Source organism: Acipenser ruthenus, chromosome 12 (genome assembly GCF_902713425.1).
Source record: "Acipenser ruthenus chromosome 12, fAciRut3.2 maternal haplotype, whole genome shotgun sequence".
In the NCBI taxonomy this organism is placed as follows: domain Eukaryota; kingdom Metazoa; phylum Chordata; class Actinopteri; order Acipenseriformes; family Acipenseridae; genus Acipenser; species Acipenser ruthenus.
Genome location: NC_081200.1, coordinates 33,594,160 through 33,613,126, shown reverse-complemented (window position 1 = coordinate 33,613,126; position 18,967 = coordinate 33,594,160). Strand labels below are relative to the sequence as shown.

The 18,967-nt window shown below is 38.8% G+C and overlaps 1 protein-coding gene across 3 annotated transcripts in view; it reads left to right on the top strand.

The window, feature by feature from the left end:
- Positions 1-18,967, top strand: part of LOC117417215 (pappalysin-2-like) — a 75,684-nt gene that overhangs the window by 5,559 nt on the left and 51,158 nt on the right. For all 3 annotated transcript variants that reach the window (XM_034924616.2, XM_059034895.1, XM_059034894.1), the window contains exon 2: positions 8,641-9,700. In XM_034924616.2, the coding sequence (XP_034780507.2) occupies positions 8,641-9,700 (1,060 nt within the window). The remainder of the gene's footprint in view (positions 1-8,640; positions 9,701-18,967) is intronic.

The following is an 18,967-nucleotide window of genomic DNA, read 5'->3' as shown; positions in this document are numbered from 1 at the left end:
TAATAAAGCAAAATACCTCATGCCTGGTTGGTTAATAATGTGTTTTACTGCTCTTGCCCGAATTGTTTTTCAAATGTCATTAGTGGGGTGTCATGTCGTCAGTAGTGAATACTGTTTCAACTAATTTATCTTACGACTCATTAATTCAAAATGTCTCTGAGGTATAAAATGAAACTGACCGACAGGTATTGCAGATCACATGGCTGAAAACCGACGGAGACGTTATATGTATATATATCCCTTTCATTCAGGCAATACAGCATATAGGGGATCAGGTGATGCTGCGTATACTACCCTTGCTTAGAAACCCTACCCGTCTGGATGGCTGAGGAAGCATTCAACACCACGCTTGGGCAAATACGGGTAGTGGGCACTTGAAAGGGAGGTGGCAGGTACTTATGAAACGGACTGAAGTGCAGCATTAGTTTGTTCCCAAAATTGCCACTGCCTGGTGTATCCTGCACAAACTCTTGTCAACAACAAAATGAGGTGTTCAGGAATCAGTGGCTATCTGTGAGACAGATGGGGAAGGTTATTAGTGTTGCCAAGTCTCACGAGAAAAAAAAGTGGTACTACCTTTCAAAACAAGCCCAAAACAAGCAGACTTGGTAACTGTGAAGGTTACCTCAACTGTCAGTTTCAATTAAACAGCAGCGATCTGAGGAGGAGATTCTCTCCTTTCTTTTAAGTTGTGTTGGATTTACTGTTGTGTTAAATATTAATGATGCAAACAAATAAAACACAATCAATACGTTCATTTGCAATTTTATTTGGTCAGTTCTGAGAGAGTATCAACAACTTGTTGGATGTTGTCACGCTGCTTTTGGGCGATCGAGCTGGCTCATGACATCTAGTTCATCAACTATATTTATTAATGTGGAGGGTGGACATGCGTTGTCTTCGGACATAGCTCGTATCAAAAAAAGGACAGAAATGAATTCAGTTAGACATTTAAGCAGCTCACTTGCTCTTCGTGTTTAACTTCAGCCTTGTTTTTGCAGCAAGGGTATTCTCAAACAGCTGCTTTAATACTATAACAAGGGCATAACACAGTTCATGGTAAGTGGTTTTATACAGAACTGTAATCCCACAAGAGATATACAACATGACAGACTAGACAGCAAAAAAAAAATAAATTAAAAAGCCGCCCGCATTATCATTAAGGTGAACTACACCACTGCTAACCATAAAACCGCCCATCAGCCGCTTACTTTCTGCCGTCTTGGAGTGCACAGTAACAACTGACCTGCTCCCTTGCAATATTTATAGTGATGTCACTTAAGGGTAAACAAGCTCATTCTCATTTACATGTGAAATACGGGTTTCCATGCGAAACTGGGCGTGGATTTTCACATGTTTTTTTTTTATCATTTACACGAGTAAATGAGATTTACCCTGTCCCTCTCTTTGGCCTTTTTTCGGCCACAAACCTGATTTACATTAGTAATTCTCCAAAATGTGCGTGTGCATCGCCGTTTCACATATAAACCCCGCATGGAAACCCCATGAATGAGAACCCTTGGTTGGCGGTTGCTGGGTTACAGTTATTCATAACAGCTTTCTACAAAAAAAAAGAAAAATAATAATTAATTTACATAAGGTAAACTTGTGGTATATAGGATAGATGATTGTGGGCTATTAAGTACTATCTATTTTGTTCCTTCCTTGTTGACATACCCCTACCTAATAGCTTGGAATCAGCTATCCTATACTTTCTCCTATAATTGGTTAAGAATACCCTATTCTGTTTCCTATATTTTCCAAATCTTTGTGCTACACGTGGTACATATAATAGTGATGTACCTTAGAGCAGGAGAATGTTCTCCTGAGCCTTATTATTTGCCAATGACTTTTCCAGATTACAACAGCATTGTTTTGTTTTGAAGAAACACATGTTAAGACACTTGAAATATAAATAAACAATTAGGCAGGAGAAACACATTCTTAGGGGGAATGTTAGGAATGTAATTTTGAGAGTCCCTTTCTTGTATTAGTATTATTTTATTTGGAAGAGAGTTTGATCGCTAGTGTATAGCTAGTAGAGCCAGCATGCTTATTTCCAAACAGATTTTGCAAAAAAAGTTTGCAAAAAAGTAAAGAGTGTCTCATCTATAATCAGATGTTTAACAAAACAGACCCCTTGCACACCTTTCTTGGGACCTGATAGATTTATCTAAATGAAATGTTTGTGTACCTTGGCAGAAATTGCAACAGCAAATCTCGGCACCAGGACTGAATGTGCTGCGATATTGGGAAATGTAATTATAAGCTATAGATAGCCCTCTCAGATATGAAATGTCCTTTTACAGAGGCAATACTAGGTTTACTCTAAAACACTGAAATGTGACAATCAATAGAAAATACTGGAATACAATCTTCCCCTCAACCTAAGAAGCCTGCCTGTTTTGGAGTAGTGGGAGTTGAATGGCTGCCTCCCATCACGGCCACTGAGTACAGTTGTTAAATTATAAGATTTGTTACAGGTTTAATTGCTGTAAAACTATTAGTTAATGTTAGGTTTAAATACAAGCAGTTAAATGAAAGAATGATTTGTTTCTTTCTAGTTTGAAAACATTTGCATTATTATTCTCCTGCAGTTGCAGTGCTAGAAATAAAACAAGGCCCATTGTGCTATTATTAGATCTAATTTTGGTATTCACAGGGTTCTTAGGCACACATCTCATAGAGTATTAAATCAGTGCTTGTCAGTAATATGTCAGAAAGGCAGGGCTGTTAATCCTTTTACTACTTTAAACACAATTTTAGGCAAATTTATGACTGTGCAGAAGTAGTTCTATATTGCAGTTCACATTGCACATGATTGTGAGAGCTCAGGGAATTGATGTTGATGTTATACAAATATTAGCTGGGAACCCCCCCCCCCCCCCCAAAAAAAAAAACAAAAACAACTTTTCAGGGATATTTACCCCAATAGAAAGAATAAATGATTTGTAGATTTGTAGATGGTAGAATGGTTGGTTGCTTGTTCTATATTTTCACCAGTTACACAGTAAGTTGATTTCAAAAAGAGCCTGTCTGCCAAATTAATGGCGCCGTTTCTTCTTCACCTTCACCAGCCATGGTCTGCCTTACCCACAGCATTTGTAGCTGAAGTTTTGTTTTTGTTTTACAATTTATTTCAGATGTCTTTGCAATATTTGACATTCCTTTATTGTGTAGGCTTTATTCATAATGGTGAAGAAAAACATAACACTTTGGAGCTTCTTTTTGTAACATTGATATTTGATTTTTCTCACTTAAATTACTTGAAGAACTGCATCTTTCCTCTTGGAAGTAGTCTGTTTTTCAAAATGACACCTACATTTCAGAGATTTAGGTTCAGACTATCTGAGAAAATGGTACAGGGTCATAAACAATCATTTGAAGAAGCTGATTTATCAACTAACCTTTACTTGCAGGGCATTGTATAATAAGAACTTTTAAATTGACACCCATTGTTTGCTGACATCAGTGGTTACGTAATTAATTATCAAGTGCTGTAATCATTAAGCGTGTTTTTGGCAAGGTCTACGATGTGTAAATAGATTCCAAATAAATACAGTATTTCTCCTCCACTCTGTTGATCGCATGACCTTATAAATTCCTTCAACGTTTCATTCTAGCTAAAAGATAATTGGATTACTTACTGTTTTTATATTGTTGCTACAGGAGCATCACAATACAAATACAAGTTTGTTTTCATTTATTAGACACAGTAGCGGTACCAGTATCTCATGCCTTAAAGCGAGACGCCTGTACAGCTGCTCTGATTACTGAGGAGAGCACCGATTTGCACCTCAGCGTTTTTGTAGATCGCTTAGCATGTTATTTTCCTCTTATTTTCCTTATTGAATGAAGGTTTTGGCAGTCAACGGCTATCACCTTCATTGAAACGAGTGAATGAAATGTCAGGGTGTTCCTCAGCTACACTGGTAGAGGCTTTGTAAAGCATTTTCCCATGGTGTTATTTTGAGAAAGGGGGTGGGGGAGAGAAGGGTTCCCTGAACTAGGGTTGTCTCAGGCAAGCCAATACATCTGGCAACCTTATGAATATAGTCTATGACGAGCAGCTGTGAATCCCTCAGTACCGGAAGAGGGAATACCTTTATTTATTTTTTGGTCTGCATGGCTTAATTTTTTTAATAGGTTTACTAAAGAGTAAGCACAGGTTTATGTAATTTTTCCAGTTTTTTAGCTCTTCTGTTGTTCAATAAAAAGCTTTTCAGTGCCTTTGACAAGAAGTACCGCTGTTTTACTGTCTCTCCAAATGTATTTTTTTATTACCGGTACTTAGAACAGTGTGTTTCCTAAAATAAAAATAATTGTGATCTCTTTAAAAACGGCACTACTCTTGTTGGGATGTTTTTTTGTTGTTGTTGTTGTTGTTGTTGTTGTTGTTGTTGTTGTTGTTGTTGTTTTAAAACACTTTTAATATAGGTAGGGACCTGCAATGTCTTATCTAAGGTTGTCATTTTCAGTGGCCTGTTTCAGAAAACATAAATGACAGTAACTATAGGTATTATAAACGTACCGTGTGAAACATTTTTTTAGAAATCTAAAAAGTGTTACTTCTCAATTTATATCAATAATTGCATGTTTGAAAAATACTTAAACAAGGATTTTAATGGGAACATGTAAATGTTTTACCTTACAAAGCAGTAGCATTACTGTTCTATTTAGCTTCGCAAGCAACAAGGTTAGGTCAGAATGAAAAAATGATTTTACATGTACTGAATTATTTACCAAAGAAGAAGTCCCTTTGGGGTGATGTCATCTGGCTTATTACGTTGTCCTTGGAGAGGACACATGAAAGAGCAATGCTTTATTAGTAGTATAGTCCCCACTGTTGTCTTGCATTTTAGTTTATAATTATTGTCTGATGTTCCAAGAATAACTGAATTCAACGTTTTGGCACATTAAATAATACTAATTTAAAAAATCAGTTTCACAAATAGTTAATTCTGACTAAAGAATACTTTTTATTAATAATATCAAATACTTTTTTTTAAGCATCTGAAAAGTTTCTAAAAAAATATCCTACTCTCCCAGGAGCAGCTGTTGATTGCTGCTGATGATATTTTTGTATTTTATGTTATAGCAATTCCTCATCTGATTCACTTGTACTCACACCAAGCAATCTTGAGAGAAATCTTCTTTATAGTCCATTTGCTGTATGAAAACACCTGCAACAAGCGTTGGTTCTGTGCAAATACTGTAAATCCCCATAAATAAAGAAAATGTTTAGCAAGTCATTTTCTCACTTTATAAACTCAGCATTTCCCTACTTTCTCTGTCAATGACGAGAGCAATTTCCCCTGCATTGCCGGTAGTCCAGCAGCTTTCACATTTACAAGGTATTCCATAAATTAATGAGACTCAATACCCACACAAAAAGCAAAATATATTAAAAAAAACAAACAAAAAAAAACATTTTTATTAAGAATAAGCCATGTACTGCAGGCATAGTTACCACAAGGGTCTCCACATGACAACCACCTCTCTTCTGCTGCTGTACCCAACTAACTATACAGGGGAGAAGGAAACATCAAACTAGGCTCAAATTAAAGATGAAAGCTTGCAAATTGCTTTTTAAATACGCCTCCCAATTTATCACACAATCCTAATTCTTGGGTATTACCTATTATGTGAAATATTTCACAAATGTACTCCTAAATGCTATTCAGCCATGTAACAGCAGTACCTGTGACCATCTGGCATCTGTGAATAGATTACTTAACTGAGACACCAGAGGCCAATTAAAAATCATTAAGAAAAAAATAAATAAAAAATGTAAGGTCTCCCTAATGTTTGAACTATCTCCAAAGGGAGAGTGAGAAGATGAGGGGAGGTTTTGATTGTGAGAGGCCGTGGCCTGGTTGTCAAAAAAAAAAAAAAAAAAAAGCAAAAGGAAAAAAAAGAGAAAGCTTGCAAGCCCGTCTCCAGGGAGAGTCTTTGTGGAGAATGGATTACAAAATAACAAGCATGACATCATCCCTCCTGGCCCTGTCCACTTGAAGAGAGATGATTGCTTCTCCAGACTCCCAGCAGAATCTCACCTTGTGGCCGAGGTCTACGAAATTGCACTTTTCTCGCTTGTCTTTTATTTGGCACGTCCAGGAAACAAAATCCTGCAGTAAACCTAACAGCATCTATTGTAAAAACGTCAGCTCCAAAATGATAATAGTCAAACCAGTGGCAGTACTGCAACCATACTGACTATGCTGAATACATCCATTAAGTATGTACTGCATACTGGATGTATTGTTCTTATTATAGAGAGGCAGTGTGGTCCATTGATTAGAGCAGGAACTATGAGCCATATATACAGACGTGCTCAAATTTGTTGGTACCCCTCCACAAAAAACGAAGAATGCACAATTTTCTCTGAAATAACTTGAAACTGACAAAAGTAATTGGCATCCACCGTTGTTTATTCCATATTTAATAGAAATCAGACTTTGCTTTTGATTTTTTATTCAACATAATATTGTAAATAATAAAACAAATGAAAATGGCATGGACAAAAATGATGGGACCGCTAACCTAATATTTTGTTGCACAACCTTTAGAGGCAATCACTGCAATCAGACGTTTTCTGTAGCTCTCAGTGAGACTTCTGCACTTGTTAACAGGTATTTTGGCCCACTCTTCCTGAGCAAACTGCTCCAGCTGTGTCAGGTTTGATGGGTGTCTTCTCCAGACTGCAAGTTTCAGCTCTTTCCATAGATGTTCGATAGGATTCAGATCAGGACTCATAGAAGGCCACTTCAAAATAGTCCAATGTATTGTTCTTATCCATTCTTGGGTGCTTTTAGCTGTGTGTTTTGGGTCATTATCCTGTTGGAGGACCCATGACCTGCGACTGAGACAGAGCTTTCTGACACTGGGCAGTACGTTTCACGCCAGAATGCCTTGATAGTCTTGAGATTTCATTGTGCCCTGCACAGGTTCAAGGCACCCTGTGCCAGGCGCAGCAAAGCAGCCCCAAAACATAACCGAGCCTCCTCCATGTTTCACTGTAGGTATGGTGTTCTTTTCTTTGAAAGCTTCATTTTTTCGTCTGTGAACATAGAGCTGATGTGACTTGCCAAAAAGCTCCAGTTTTGACTCATCTGTTCAAAGGACATTCTCCCAGAAGGATTGTTGCTTGTCAATATGCATTTTAGCAAATTCCAGTCTGGCTTTTTTATGTTTTTCTTTCAAAAGTGGAGTCCTCCTGGGTCTTCTTCCATGGAGCCCACTTTCGCTCAAAAAGCGACGGATGGTGCGATCAGAAACTGACGTACCTTCACCTCGGAGTTCAGCTTGTATCTCTTTGGCAGTTATCCTTGGTTCACTCTGGGGTCGATTTTCCTCTTGCGGCCGCGCCCAGGGAGGTTGGCTACAGTTCCATGGACCTTAAACTTCTTAATAATATTTGCAACTGTTGTCACAGGAACATCAAGCTGCTTGGAGATGGTCTTGTAGCCTTTACCTTTACCATGCTTGTCTATTATTTTCTTTCTGATCTCCTCAGACAACTCTCTCCTTTGCTTTCTCTGGTCCATGTTCAGTGTGGTGCACACAATGATACCAAACAGCACAGTGACTACTTTTTCCATTTAAATAGGCTGAATGACTGATTACAAGATTGGAGACATGTGTGATACTAATTAAAGAAACTAATTAGTTTGAAATATCACTATAATCCAATTATTTATTATCTTTTCTAAGGGGTACCAACAAATGTGTCCAGGCCATTTTAGAATATCTTTGTAGAATAAGCAATAATTCATCTCTTTTCACAGCTTCTTTGCTTTATTCTATGACATACCAAAGGCATGCAAGTATACATGATAAAATAGCTTTTAATTTCATCACTTTTCAGGAAGAATGAAGCATTATTTCAATGAGCTGTAAGGGTACCAACAAATTTGAGCACGTCTGTATATGGACAAAAAAATGGAAACACCAATGTAAAGTCACTTAATAGGGTGTTGGGCCAGTATGGTATCCCGCTCTGTGGAGTTCTCGATGGACCGTTTTTGATGAAACTGGCTGCTCGCGTCCCAGGTTGAAATTTGCAGTCAGTTGATCTGCAGTTGCTCGCCTGTTTTGCCTTGCACATTGAATTAATGCACAGATATCACAATCCTGGAGTATGCACTTCTGCCCACTGTTGCCCTTTGCTGATGATGTCGGACTTCCATGCCAACATCACCTTAGACACCGTTGCTCGTGAAACATCAGCAAGTTGAGCTCTCTTGGTCACTGAAGCTCCTGCCAAACGCGCCCCAACAATCACCCCTCTTTCAAAGTCACTGAGGTCTCCTCTTGCAGTCATGCTATCCATAATTATAGGCAACCAGGCCTGTCCAGCATTTTTATACATGACCCTAAGCATGCTGGGGTGTTATTTGTTTAATTAATGCATGAGCCACACCATTTACCCAGGTGTTTCCATTTTTTTGTCCACTACTTGTATATATATCTATATATAGATATATATATATATAGATATATATATATATATATATATATATATATATATATATATATATATATATATATAGATAGATAGATAGATAGATAGATAGATAGATAGATAGATAGATATTATGGCTTCTAATTGCTTAATGACCCCATTGCACTGTATTTCAGGGGTTTTCGACAACTGCTCCCACTCGCTGAGTGACAAGGGCTGGTCAGTGGGCATCCAGTTGGTGGAGCCTTCCAGCAGGAAAGATGCCCGCTTCTTCTTCACCATCCACACTGACCGCTCCCGCAAAGCCACCACAGTCATTGGGAACAAGCGCTACCGCGCCAACACCTGGACACACCTGGTGGCTAGCTACAATAGCCAGCAGATGACTCTGTATGTGGATGGTGCCAAGGTTGGTGAGAGTTCTGGCCAGTCCGGCGATCTCTACAGCCCTTTCATGAATGCCTGCCGGACATTGCTTCTGGGGGGCGACCACTCAGATCTTGGACACAACTTTCGTGGACACCTTGGAGGGATTCTTCTCTGGGCAATGCCTCGACCCCAGAACGAACTGTCTGGTGGCTACTACCAAGCGAGGGATGATGAACCCTTTCTGGTCCTCAAGGTCGATTTTTCTAAAGCTGAAGAGCAATGGATGCCCTACAAAGATGGCGCCCGTCCCATTTTAGAAGCCATTTCATATCCGGGAACGGAGTTTGTGTCCCCCTTCCTTCCTCCACCATGTGGGCTTACAGTCTGCGACAATACAGACGTCATCCTGAGCTACAACAGCCACTGGTCACTCAGAACAGAAAAAAATATCCGTTACAGAGTGGTTAACATCTGTAATGATGATGGATCTAATCCTACTGTGTCACCAGAGCAAATCGCCCTCCAGCATCAGGCCCTCAACCAGGCTTTCAGATTGTACAACATAACCTGGGAACTTACAGTGCACCAGGTGCACAATTCCACCCTCTGGCAACGCATCATCCTGAGCAACTGTGAGACCAGCAAGATTGGAAATGACCACTGCGACCCTGAGTGTGACCACCCATTGACCGGTTATGATGGGGGAGATTGCCGCTATCAAGGCCGCTGTTACACCTGGAAGAGGCGGGACGGCATCTGCAACATGGAGTGCAATAACATGCTGAATGATTTTGATGATGGTGACTGCTGTGATCCGGAGGTGACCAATGTCATGAAAACATGCTTTGATCCTGAATCGCCAGACAGGTAAGAACTTCACAATGAGTAGTGTTCAGTCAGTGTCTGCAAACAGGAGTTAACTTTTCTTCTCACACATTGAAAAATTGACATGGCACCTTCCACATTTGTCCCAATGCTCTCAGCTACAGGATTTCAGCTGAACTTATAAAATAAACCATCTAGAATGGATTATAGAATTGAACTCTACTGAAGAAGGGTGGAGCTAAAGTGTGTAAGTACTAATAACAGCCATAACTTAATTGGCAGTTGATTTATTATTATTATTATTATTTATTTATTAGCAGACGCCCTTATCCAGGGCGACTTTCAATTGTTACAAGATATCACATTATTTTTACATACAATTACCCATTAATACAGTTGGGTTTTTACTGGAGCAATCCAGGTAAAGTACCTTGCTCAAGGGTACAGCAGCAGTGTCCCCCACCGGGAACTGAACCCACGACCCTCCGGTCAACTGTCCAGAGCCCTAACCACTACTCCACACTGCTGTCCACACTAAATTTAAGGATTTAACAGCAGGGGCGATGTGTTCCAAATTAGTTTTTCCTGTAATCACTTTTGCTGTTTTATTTTCTGTTTTTTTTTTCTAGTGGTAAAAAATGTAGGTTATGCACATAATTTGTGATTCACAACAAACCAAAACCATATTTTCCCTGTTAAATGTACTGCGTCTCATTGACATCCTCAAGATCTCCATCTTAAGATGAATCAATAATAGGCAAAAGAGCAGGCACATTAACTAGACACTGTACTTCCAGTTCAAATCAGTAAGGTAAAGAAGTGGCCATTTTTCCTGATTGTTGGTAGCGCACAAAAATATTTCTATCAATAAAAGTGTACAGTTGCTTGTAAGGGCTATTGTGGGAGATGTTAAGTGCATAGATGATTGTGAATTAAGCCAACCAAATAAGTTGTGAATTTGACTACAGCACCCACAATATAGTATGTCCGATATTAATAAAATATTCATGTTTCAGTTCCACTCTAGGGGTCTGTAAGTAATGAGGAATCAGAGATGCAGTAGTTTGTTCTTCCAATACACATCTATGGTAACATGGTAGAAACTCAAGCCATTGCCACCAGTGCTTGTTTCCATAGCCAGCTTCTACCCATTAAAAAGGCTTTGGTAGAGGGTTTTTTTTTTTTTAGTAAGTCAGTGCTCTGTATCTGTTCTCAAAGAATTCCCGCTGAGATGAATTGGGCCCCAATGATACATTTGGACAGGAGTCCGAAAACACTTGGCCGCACCACCGTTGTTTTGTTCAGGGCTGCCTTGTATTAATCCTTTAAAGACTACAACAGCAGCTCCAGAGCCAGGCAGTCCAGGGGAAGGAGGGGATAGGGGGATGGAGATGAATGTCAAAATGGAGGTATTCATTCCTGGCATTAATCTTACAAAGATGCACTTTTCTTTTTTTACAGGGCCATGATGAGATTCAAATTAAGCCCTCATAAACAACTCAATACATACAGGCTTCTCAGTGGAGTGTCATTGAATTTCAGTTTACCCCCTATATTATTAAGTTGTGGCTGGGGTGGTAATAAGGAGGTGTGTGATTCAACCAAAGTGCAATACAACTTGCTGTGTCAATAGCTGGAAATTGAGTTTTTACACAGAATAGCCATTCTAGAATGTAGTCTAGGCTGATCCCACTTCAGAGCCAACCATAACTTACCCAGTCCAAATGCACAAGAGGAATTCATATGAAAATTACATTTTGAAGATATTTGTACACTCCTTTTCTGAATCATTCCGAATTCTTATTTTACCTTCTTTCTATTATTATTATTTATTTCTTAGCAGATGCCCTTCTCCAGGGCGACTTACAATTGTTACAAGATATCACATTATTTTTTACATACAATTACCCATTTATACAGTTGGGTTTTTACTGGAGCAATCTAGGTAAAGTAGCTTGCTCAAGGGTACAGCAGCAGCAGTGTCCCCCACCTGGGATTGAACCAACGACCCTCCGGTCAAGAGTCCAGAGCCCTAACCACTACTCCACACTGCTGGCCCATTATCTACTCTGTACAATTACATAACTTAATGTTCTCTCAACAAGGCTTTTCAAACTGAAAATATGTTCTTTTGAAATTAAAAACGTGTTTGGGTGATGCTTTACATTTCTTACATACCTTTATTATTTATTATTTACAGTTAATAAAGGTAAGTAATAATAGACAAGTCAAGTCATCAGTCGGTTGTAGTCTGTTTCCTTAATTGGCATTATCTAACAGTAGTAACATAAAGGGAATAAAGATATTAAATTAGATACACTTTTCTACTAGCAGTCATCTCATTTCTAGTGTTACTAATGTTACGAGCATATTTAAAATACTATATTATTGTTTTATTTTAAAAGAACTTGCCACTTGGGTAAATTGATTAATAGATGTTTGCAGTTGCATCTCTGTAATGGACCTTTGTTGAACTGTCAGAATGTGCAAATTGCAAGTTGTTGTAAATTGCATTGAACATACTAGTGTTCCACATATTGTTGTAATCTTGCCTCTTTAATATAATCACCAATGTTTTTTTTTATTATTATTATTATTATTCACAATATGTCATGGTTAATTAATCAACTGCATTTGCCAATATTTTTACAAATGGCATAGAAAACACCAGAAGAGGTATTGTAAGGACAAGTAATAAATATTTCAAACAACGGACCGGGTGATGCGGCCTGTTTTTTCCTCCAGAAATCGCTAGCAGCTCTAAGCTGTACATAAAATTGTAGTAGGTCTCAAAGAGGGGTTCAAGCTTGAAAAATAACCTGTCTGGTAGTTTACCACTAATATCCAGGGCAGACATGCAAGAAAAACATTTATTTATTTATTTATTTATTTATTTATTTATTTATTTATTTATTTATTTAAGTCTTTCAGGTTGATAATTATTTATTCAGAAATGCCTTTTTCACGAGCCAGGGGAGAAATGTTGGGGCTGCATTATTTTTCTTGGCTGCTGACGGCTGATTTGAAACCTTCGGTGAAAAAAAAAGAAAGAAAATTATAAGAAACTATTTTTGAACGTGGCTTGGTATCTTGAAAATCTTTACCAGACAAGCTGACAACTTGTGGAACAGCCTCTACTTTAAGGATCTCCTGTTTGCTTGTCTGAGTGTTATTGTAAGATACGGTTGGATTGAAAGAAAGTCCTTATTAAATGTAGTGCTTATACCATGCACCATGTTTAAGTTTGGATTTTGGCATGTTGGTGTGGTGAGAAAAAAGATCCAAGAAAGGTCTTGGTTTGAATTACATTTAGTCGTTGGCCATGCTATTTACTTACCTCTTTATGGTCCTGTTTTGATAAAAAAAAAAAAAATGGGCAGTTGAACATGACTTGGCTACACTGTGTAAACACTGCAGTTTTTTTTTGGGGGGGGGGGGGGGGGGTTCACTTTCCCTTTCATATCATTGCCACAATTACAGCAATTGGCCAAACTGTTAATATCACAACCACGGAAACATTTGGACCCCAGTGGTGCTATTTACAATGCAAAAATATCATTAGAACTGAAAAGGGAAAATTTAACAGAATAAGTTGCTATTAAAATATATCATAGCCCTAATTAATAAAAACAACCAATAGAAATTTTGCAGCACATAATCTAATATTAATGAATTCATGTAAATGGCACAGTAAAGCTTAATAATAATATCCAGTAATAATCATCATTATAGACTCTGCCCATAAACACCCGGTTTTGACTGCAATAGCTGCCTGAGTCATAGTAAATTCCTGGCTTGGACTGTAACGAGGTCCGCAGCCTATGCCAGTAGTCTTGATTCATAAGCTGTGAGTGAAACCATGCTCTCGCCTTGTATGCAAGAACAACTTTTCAATCAACCAATTAATAAAAAAATACTCTTTGAAGCAAAAGTAGCGCCAAAACCAAACACGCCACTTGAAGTCAGAAACAAGGCTTATTAAAGAAGATGTGAATATCTGACAGCAGGAATTTTAACAGCTAAACACAGCTCTCCTAGCTTATCATTATTCCTCATGATAAAGACCTTTTATTGAGCAAAAAAGTTTCAGAATGACAGATATTTCAGTCTTATGAACATCCTTCATTCCCTGTTTAACTTTGGGGTTCTTCTGCACTTACTCTTAATTGGTTCTAAAACAGTTTTGATTTCATATTATTTCAAGCCTGATTGTGTTATACAATTATTTGGTACTTTTCCTAATTTGCTTTGTCTTCTAGGCATATGTGACAGGGTGGCTGGGTGGACAGAGATTCAAGCGCTGCTGCGCAGGTTTATTAAACAAAAATAAGAAATCAAAACACAGATCTAATAGCAAAGTAAAGGTTATAACAAAAACAATTACGTACCAAAAAAATGAAAAAATGTATTCTTGTATGTAATTCTTCTGGGCACGTTGTAAATATGAGGATGTCGTCAGCAAATCGTAGTTGATTCAAGTAGGCTCCATTGATCATCAGCCCCTTATTTTCCCAATCCAGTGTTTTAAAATGTCTTCTATGGTGGCCATGAAGACCTTTGGGTAAATTGTATCTCCTTGACAAACTCCTTTTTCAATCTTGATTTTGTGGCTGTTTTTATGGAGTCTTACTGTGGATGTTGCATTCTTGTATATGGTGCTGATCAAGTCTCTGTACGTTTTTTCAATTCCTTGTTTTTTTCAGAGAGCTTAATACAGATCTTGTGTAAACAGAGTCAAAGGCTTTTTCATAGTGAATGAATCCCAAGCAAAGTAGTAGTTCGTACTTGTTGCTGGTTTGAATCACTTGCCGTACAACTTGAAATGATCCATTGTACTAAATCCACTCCTGAATCCTTCTTACTCATTTAATTGTGCAGAGTCAAATTTATCTTGAAGTCTGTTGGTGAGTATCTTGGTAAAAATTGTGTAGATTATAGGAAGTAAGCTGGGTCTGTAGTTCTTGAGGTCTTCTTTATCTCCTTTCTTATGTAAAAGTATCACTGATGCGTTGTTCCAGTTGTTTTGCTTAATACAATCTGTAAAAATACGCAACAGTATTTTTGTCAGTTCTTCACCTCTTTTTTTCACGATGTCAGTCGTTGTGCCATCTTCTCTGGGCGCCTTTCCTGTCTTCATATGTTTGATAGCATGCTTCACTTCTTCCATTAGAACGTCTAGAACTTTTCTGTAAAAGTCTTCAAATTAATTTGTGGTTCTTGATGACAGACCCGTCCTTTTGTTTGATTGGTAAAAATCTGTTTTTTTTTCTGACGATTAGTCTTTGTTTTACTTTCTTCACGTTTTCAATAGTTTTCTCTACCAACCTACAGTTGAACGACCATATATCCTCAGTAATGCGCTTTCTTACCGTCTTGCCGAGCTCAATGTATTCAATCTTTGACTTCAGAGCTGCTGTTTGTTCCATTTCCCTTCTTTTCTTCATGAGGTCTTTTGTCTCTTGCATGATCTTCTGGTCGCATTTTGTACTCTGTGATCCAGCGATTTTTTTTTCTGTTTCTACAATTACTTGTGTCACTTACTCATAGATTTTGTTTACCTCGATTGCTTCATCTTTTTGCAGATCTTGAAGAGCATTGAATCTTTTCTTCAGTTCCAGTTGAAACGCCAGGCTTTGCTTCTGGAGCATTTCTACGTTGATTGTGTTGGATTTCATCATCACGAGTTTCGCTCTCTCCAGTGCTGTGTTTAGGTGTATTTTGCATCTTACAAGTCTGTGGTCACTTCCTGTGTTAAAATTGTTTAGTACTGAGACGTCTTGTACAGTGTGTTTCTTGTTGGTGAGTATGTAGTCAATTTAATTCTTCACTCCGTTGGGTCCTATCCATGTTTAATTCCTGATGGGTTACTTCTGGAAGAAGGTGCTCATGATGAATAAGTTCTTATTCTCTGCAAATTCAACTAGTCTGTCATCCCTCTCATTTCTGTCAACATGTCCAAATTTGCCAACCGAATTCTCGTCCTCTTGCTGGGCTCCTATTTTGGAGTTGAAGTCACCGATGATGAACATATAGTGGCTCTTTGGTGTGCTGTCAATCTCTACTACATTATTCTTGATTCTCTTGTGGACAATGATTCCAACGCCTCCTGTTCGTCCATCTGTAGTGCCTCGGTAGAAGAGAAGATGTCCACTCTTGAGTTCTAATAGTCCTTTGTCTTTTTGCCGTACTTCGCTTAGTTCTACAATGTCCCGCTTGATTCTTCCAAGTTCTTCTTCCAAGTTCTTCTTCCAACTCTTGAAGTTCACCAGAAAGACATCTGCAGGTGTACGTGGCCAGGGTCAGTGTTCTGTGGCAGCGTAAAATCGTAACCCGGTGATTCTTAGCACCCTCTGCCTTCAGCCTCCGGGAAATGTGGGCCATAACTCACCACGCTGGTCAGGTGGGTTGGTGAGTGCCCCTTCCACTTTGGCCAAGTATGTTACTCAAGCTTTCAAAGCATGGTTGAACCTGCCAGAGTCAGGGGACCCCGCTGTACTTAATCTTGTGACACTCCTGCCACTTTGAGGCAGTGGAAGTTGGACTTTAGGAGGGATATATATATGTATCATATACTGTATATGACATCATAAACAAGACCCCCCACAGAAAACATGGTGCAGTTCCTAGCGCCGGGTATGGTTTGGTGGACTTGGATGAAGGGCCTGCAAGGAACACCAACTGCTGCACAAAGTGGAGGTGGTCCTTTATAAGCTACCTGCTTCAGCATGACAATTGTGTGCAATGTACTACACATGGTTCTGAGAAATAAAAGCAGATATCTACTTTGAGCACAGTATCCTAATGGCTCCAAGTCGAGAGGGGGTGTAATAACCTCAGACTGATTGTTCTTAATTCCTGTAGGAGTTGAAAGAAAAGCATAGGAAGTTGTTGCTGGAGCTCCTTTTCCCCTAAACACAATTTCACCATGGCTTCATTTTAGATTCCCTGCTAACAGCGCAAAGTATGCTCAACATTTCCCCTCACGTGCCTCCCTGTCAAAAACACTTTAGTGGAGAGCCGTCAGCAGCAAAGTCTGCAGCCATCTGAAGATCTCTCACCATCTCCCAGGAGCGAGGAAGGGAGGCCAAAAACAACCACTTCTTTTTCTTTTTTTATACAAAAAATGGAAAAATAAAAACCTTAAAAAACAACTTGACATCATCTTTGTTAAGCAATTTTCATTTAAATAGCAATGAACATTTATGAGCCATTCTGTTTAAAATATGCTTTAACAGATTAAGTCAAGGTCAGGGAATACACCGAGTGTATGGGAAATATTGTTTCTTTACCTTTTTATTCCTAGCCTTTTGCTTTTGCCACCTAATTTGCATTAGTCATCTGTAGAATAATATCATTAAAGGACTGCCAGTTGTTAACATGCAGATGAGAAGACATGACTTTGTGGAGATGCTCCTCTACCTGTGCTGTACAATCCTTGTTTTTGGTAGCCAGCTACAGTATTTCCAATAAATTCAATCCCCACTATCGGTCCATGCCCTCTTATATACAGTACTGTGCAAAAGTTTTAGGCAGGTGTGAAAAAATGCTGTAAAGTAAGAATGCTTTCAAAAATAGACATGTTACATGTTAATAGTTTATATTTATCAATTAACAAAATGCAAAGTGAGTGAACAGAAGAAAAATCTACATCAAATCAATATTTGGTGTGACCACCCTTTGCCTTCAAAACAGCATCAATTCTTCTAGGTACACTTGCACACAGCTTTTGAAGGAACTCGGCAGGTAGGTTGGCCCAAACATCTTGGAGAACTAACCACAGTTCTTCTGTGGATTTAGGCAGCCTCAGTTGCTTCTCTCTCTTCATGTAATCCCAGACAGACTCGATGATGTTGAGATCAGGGCTCTGTGGGGGCCATACCATCACTTCCAGGACTCCTTGTTCTTCTTTACGCTGAAGATACTTCTGAATGACTTTCGCTGTATGTTTGGGGTCGTTGTCATGCTGCAGAATAAATTTGGGGCCAATCAGATGCCTCCCTGATGGTATTGCATGATGGATAAGTATCTGCCTGTACTTCTCAGCATTGAGGAGACCATTCATTCTGACCAAATCCCCAACTCCATTTGCAGAAATGCAGCCCCAAACTTGCAAGGAACCTCCACCATGCTTCACTGTTGCCTGCAGACACTCATTTGTGTACCGCTGTCCAGCCCTTCGGCGAACAAACTGCCTTCTGTTACAGCCAAATATTTCAAATTTTGACTCATCAGTCCAGAGCACTTGCTGCCATTTTTCTGCACCCCAGTTCCTGTGTTTTCATGCATAGTTGAGTCTTTTTGGCCACAAGTCTTCCATGAAGGCCACTTCTGACCAGACTTCTCCGGACAGTAGATGGGTGTACCAGGGTCCCAGTGTTTTCTGCCAATTCTGAGCTGATGGCACTGCTGGACATCTTCCGATTGCGAAGGGAAGTAAGCATGATGTGTCTTTCATCTGCTGCAGTAAGTTTCCTTGGTCAACCACTGCGTCTACGGTCCTCAACGTTGCCCGTTTCTTTGTGCTTCTTCAAAAGAGCTTGGACAGCACATCTGGAAACCCCTGTCTGCCTTGAAATTTCTGCCTGGGAGAGACCTTGCTGATGCAGTATAACTACCTTGTGTCTTGTTGCTGTGCTCAGTCTTGCCATGATGTATGACTTTTGACAGTAAACTGTCTTCAGCAACCTCACCTTGTTAGCTGAGTTTGGCTGTTCCTCACACAGTTTTATTCCTCCTTCACAGCTGTTTCTGTTTCAGTTAATGATTGTGTTTCAACCTACATATTGAATTGATGATCATTAGCACCTGTTTGGTATAATTGTTTAATCATACACCTGACTATATGCCTACAAAATCCCTGACTTTGTGCAAGTGTACCTAGAAGAATTGACGCTGTTTTGAAGGCAAAGGGTGGTCACACCAAATATGGATTTGATTTAGATTTTTCTTCTGTTCACTCACTTTGCATTTTGTTAATTGATAAATATAATCTATTAACATGTCTATTTTTGAAAGCATTCTTACTTTACAGCATTTTTTCACACCTGCCTAAAACTTTTGCACAGTACTGTATATATATATATATATATATATATATATATATATATATATATATATATATGGTTAAGTGAAGGCTTAGATTGAAGTCTAACCCTAGTGAGAAGCTTGCATCCATTCATTCATTTCGTTCTAGGGTCAGTGGCCTCATTGAAACCTTTCACATTCAATTTCATCTTGGACGCAAGAGCTCTACTAAAGGGTTGTGTCAGCTGAATTTTGAAGACCTTGGGCATAATTAAAATGATGGTC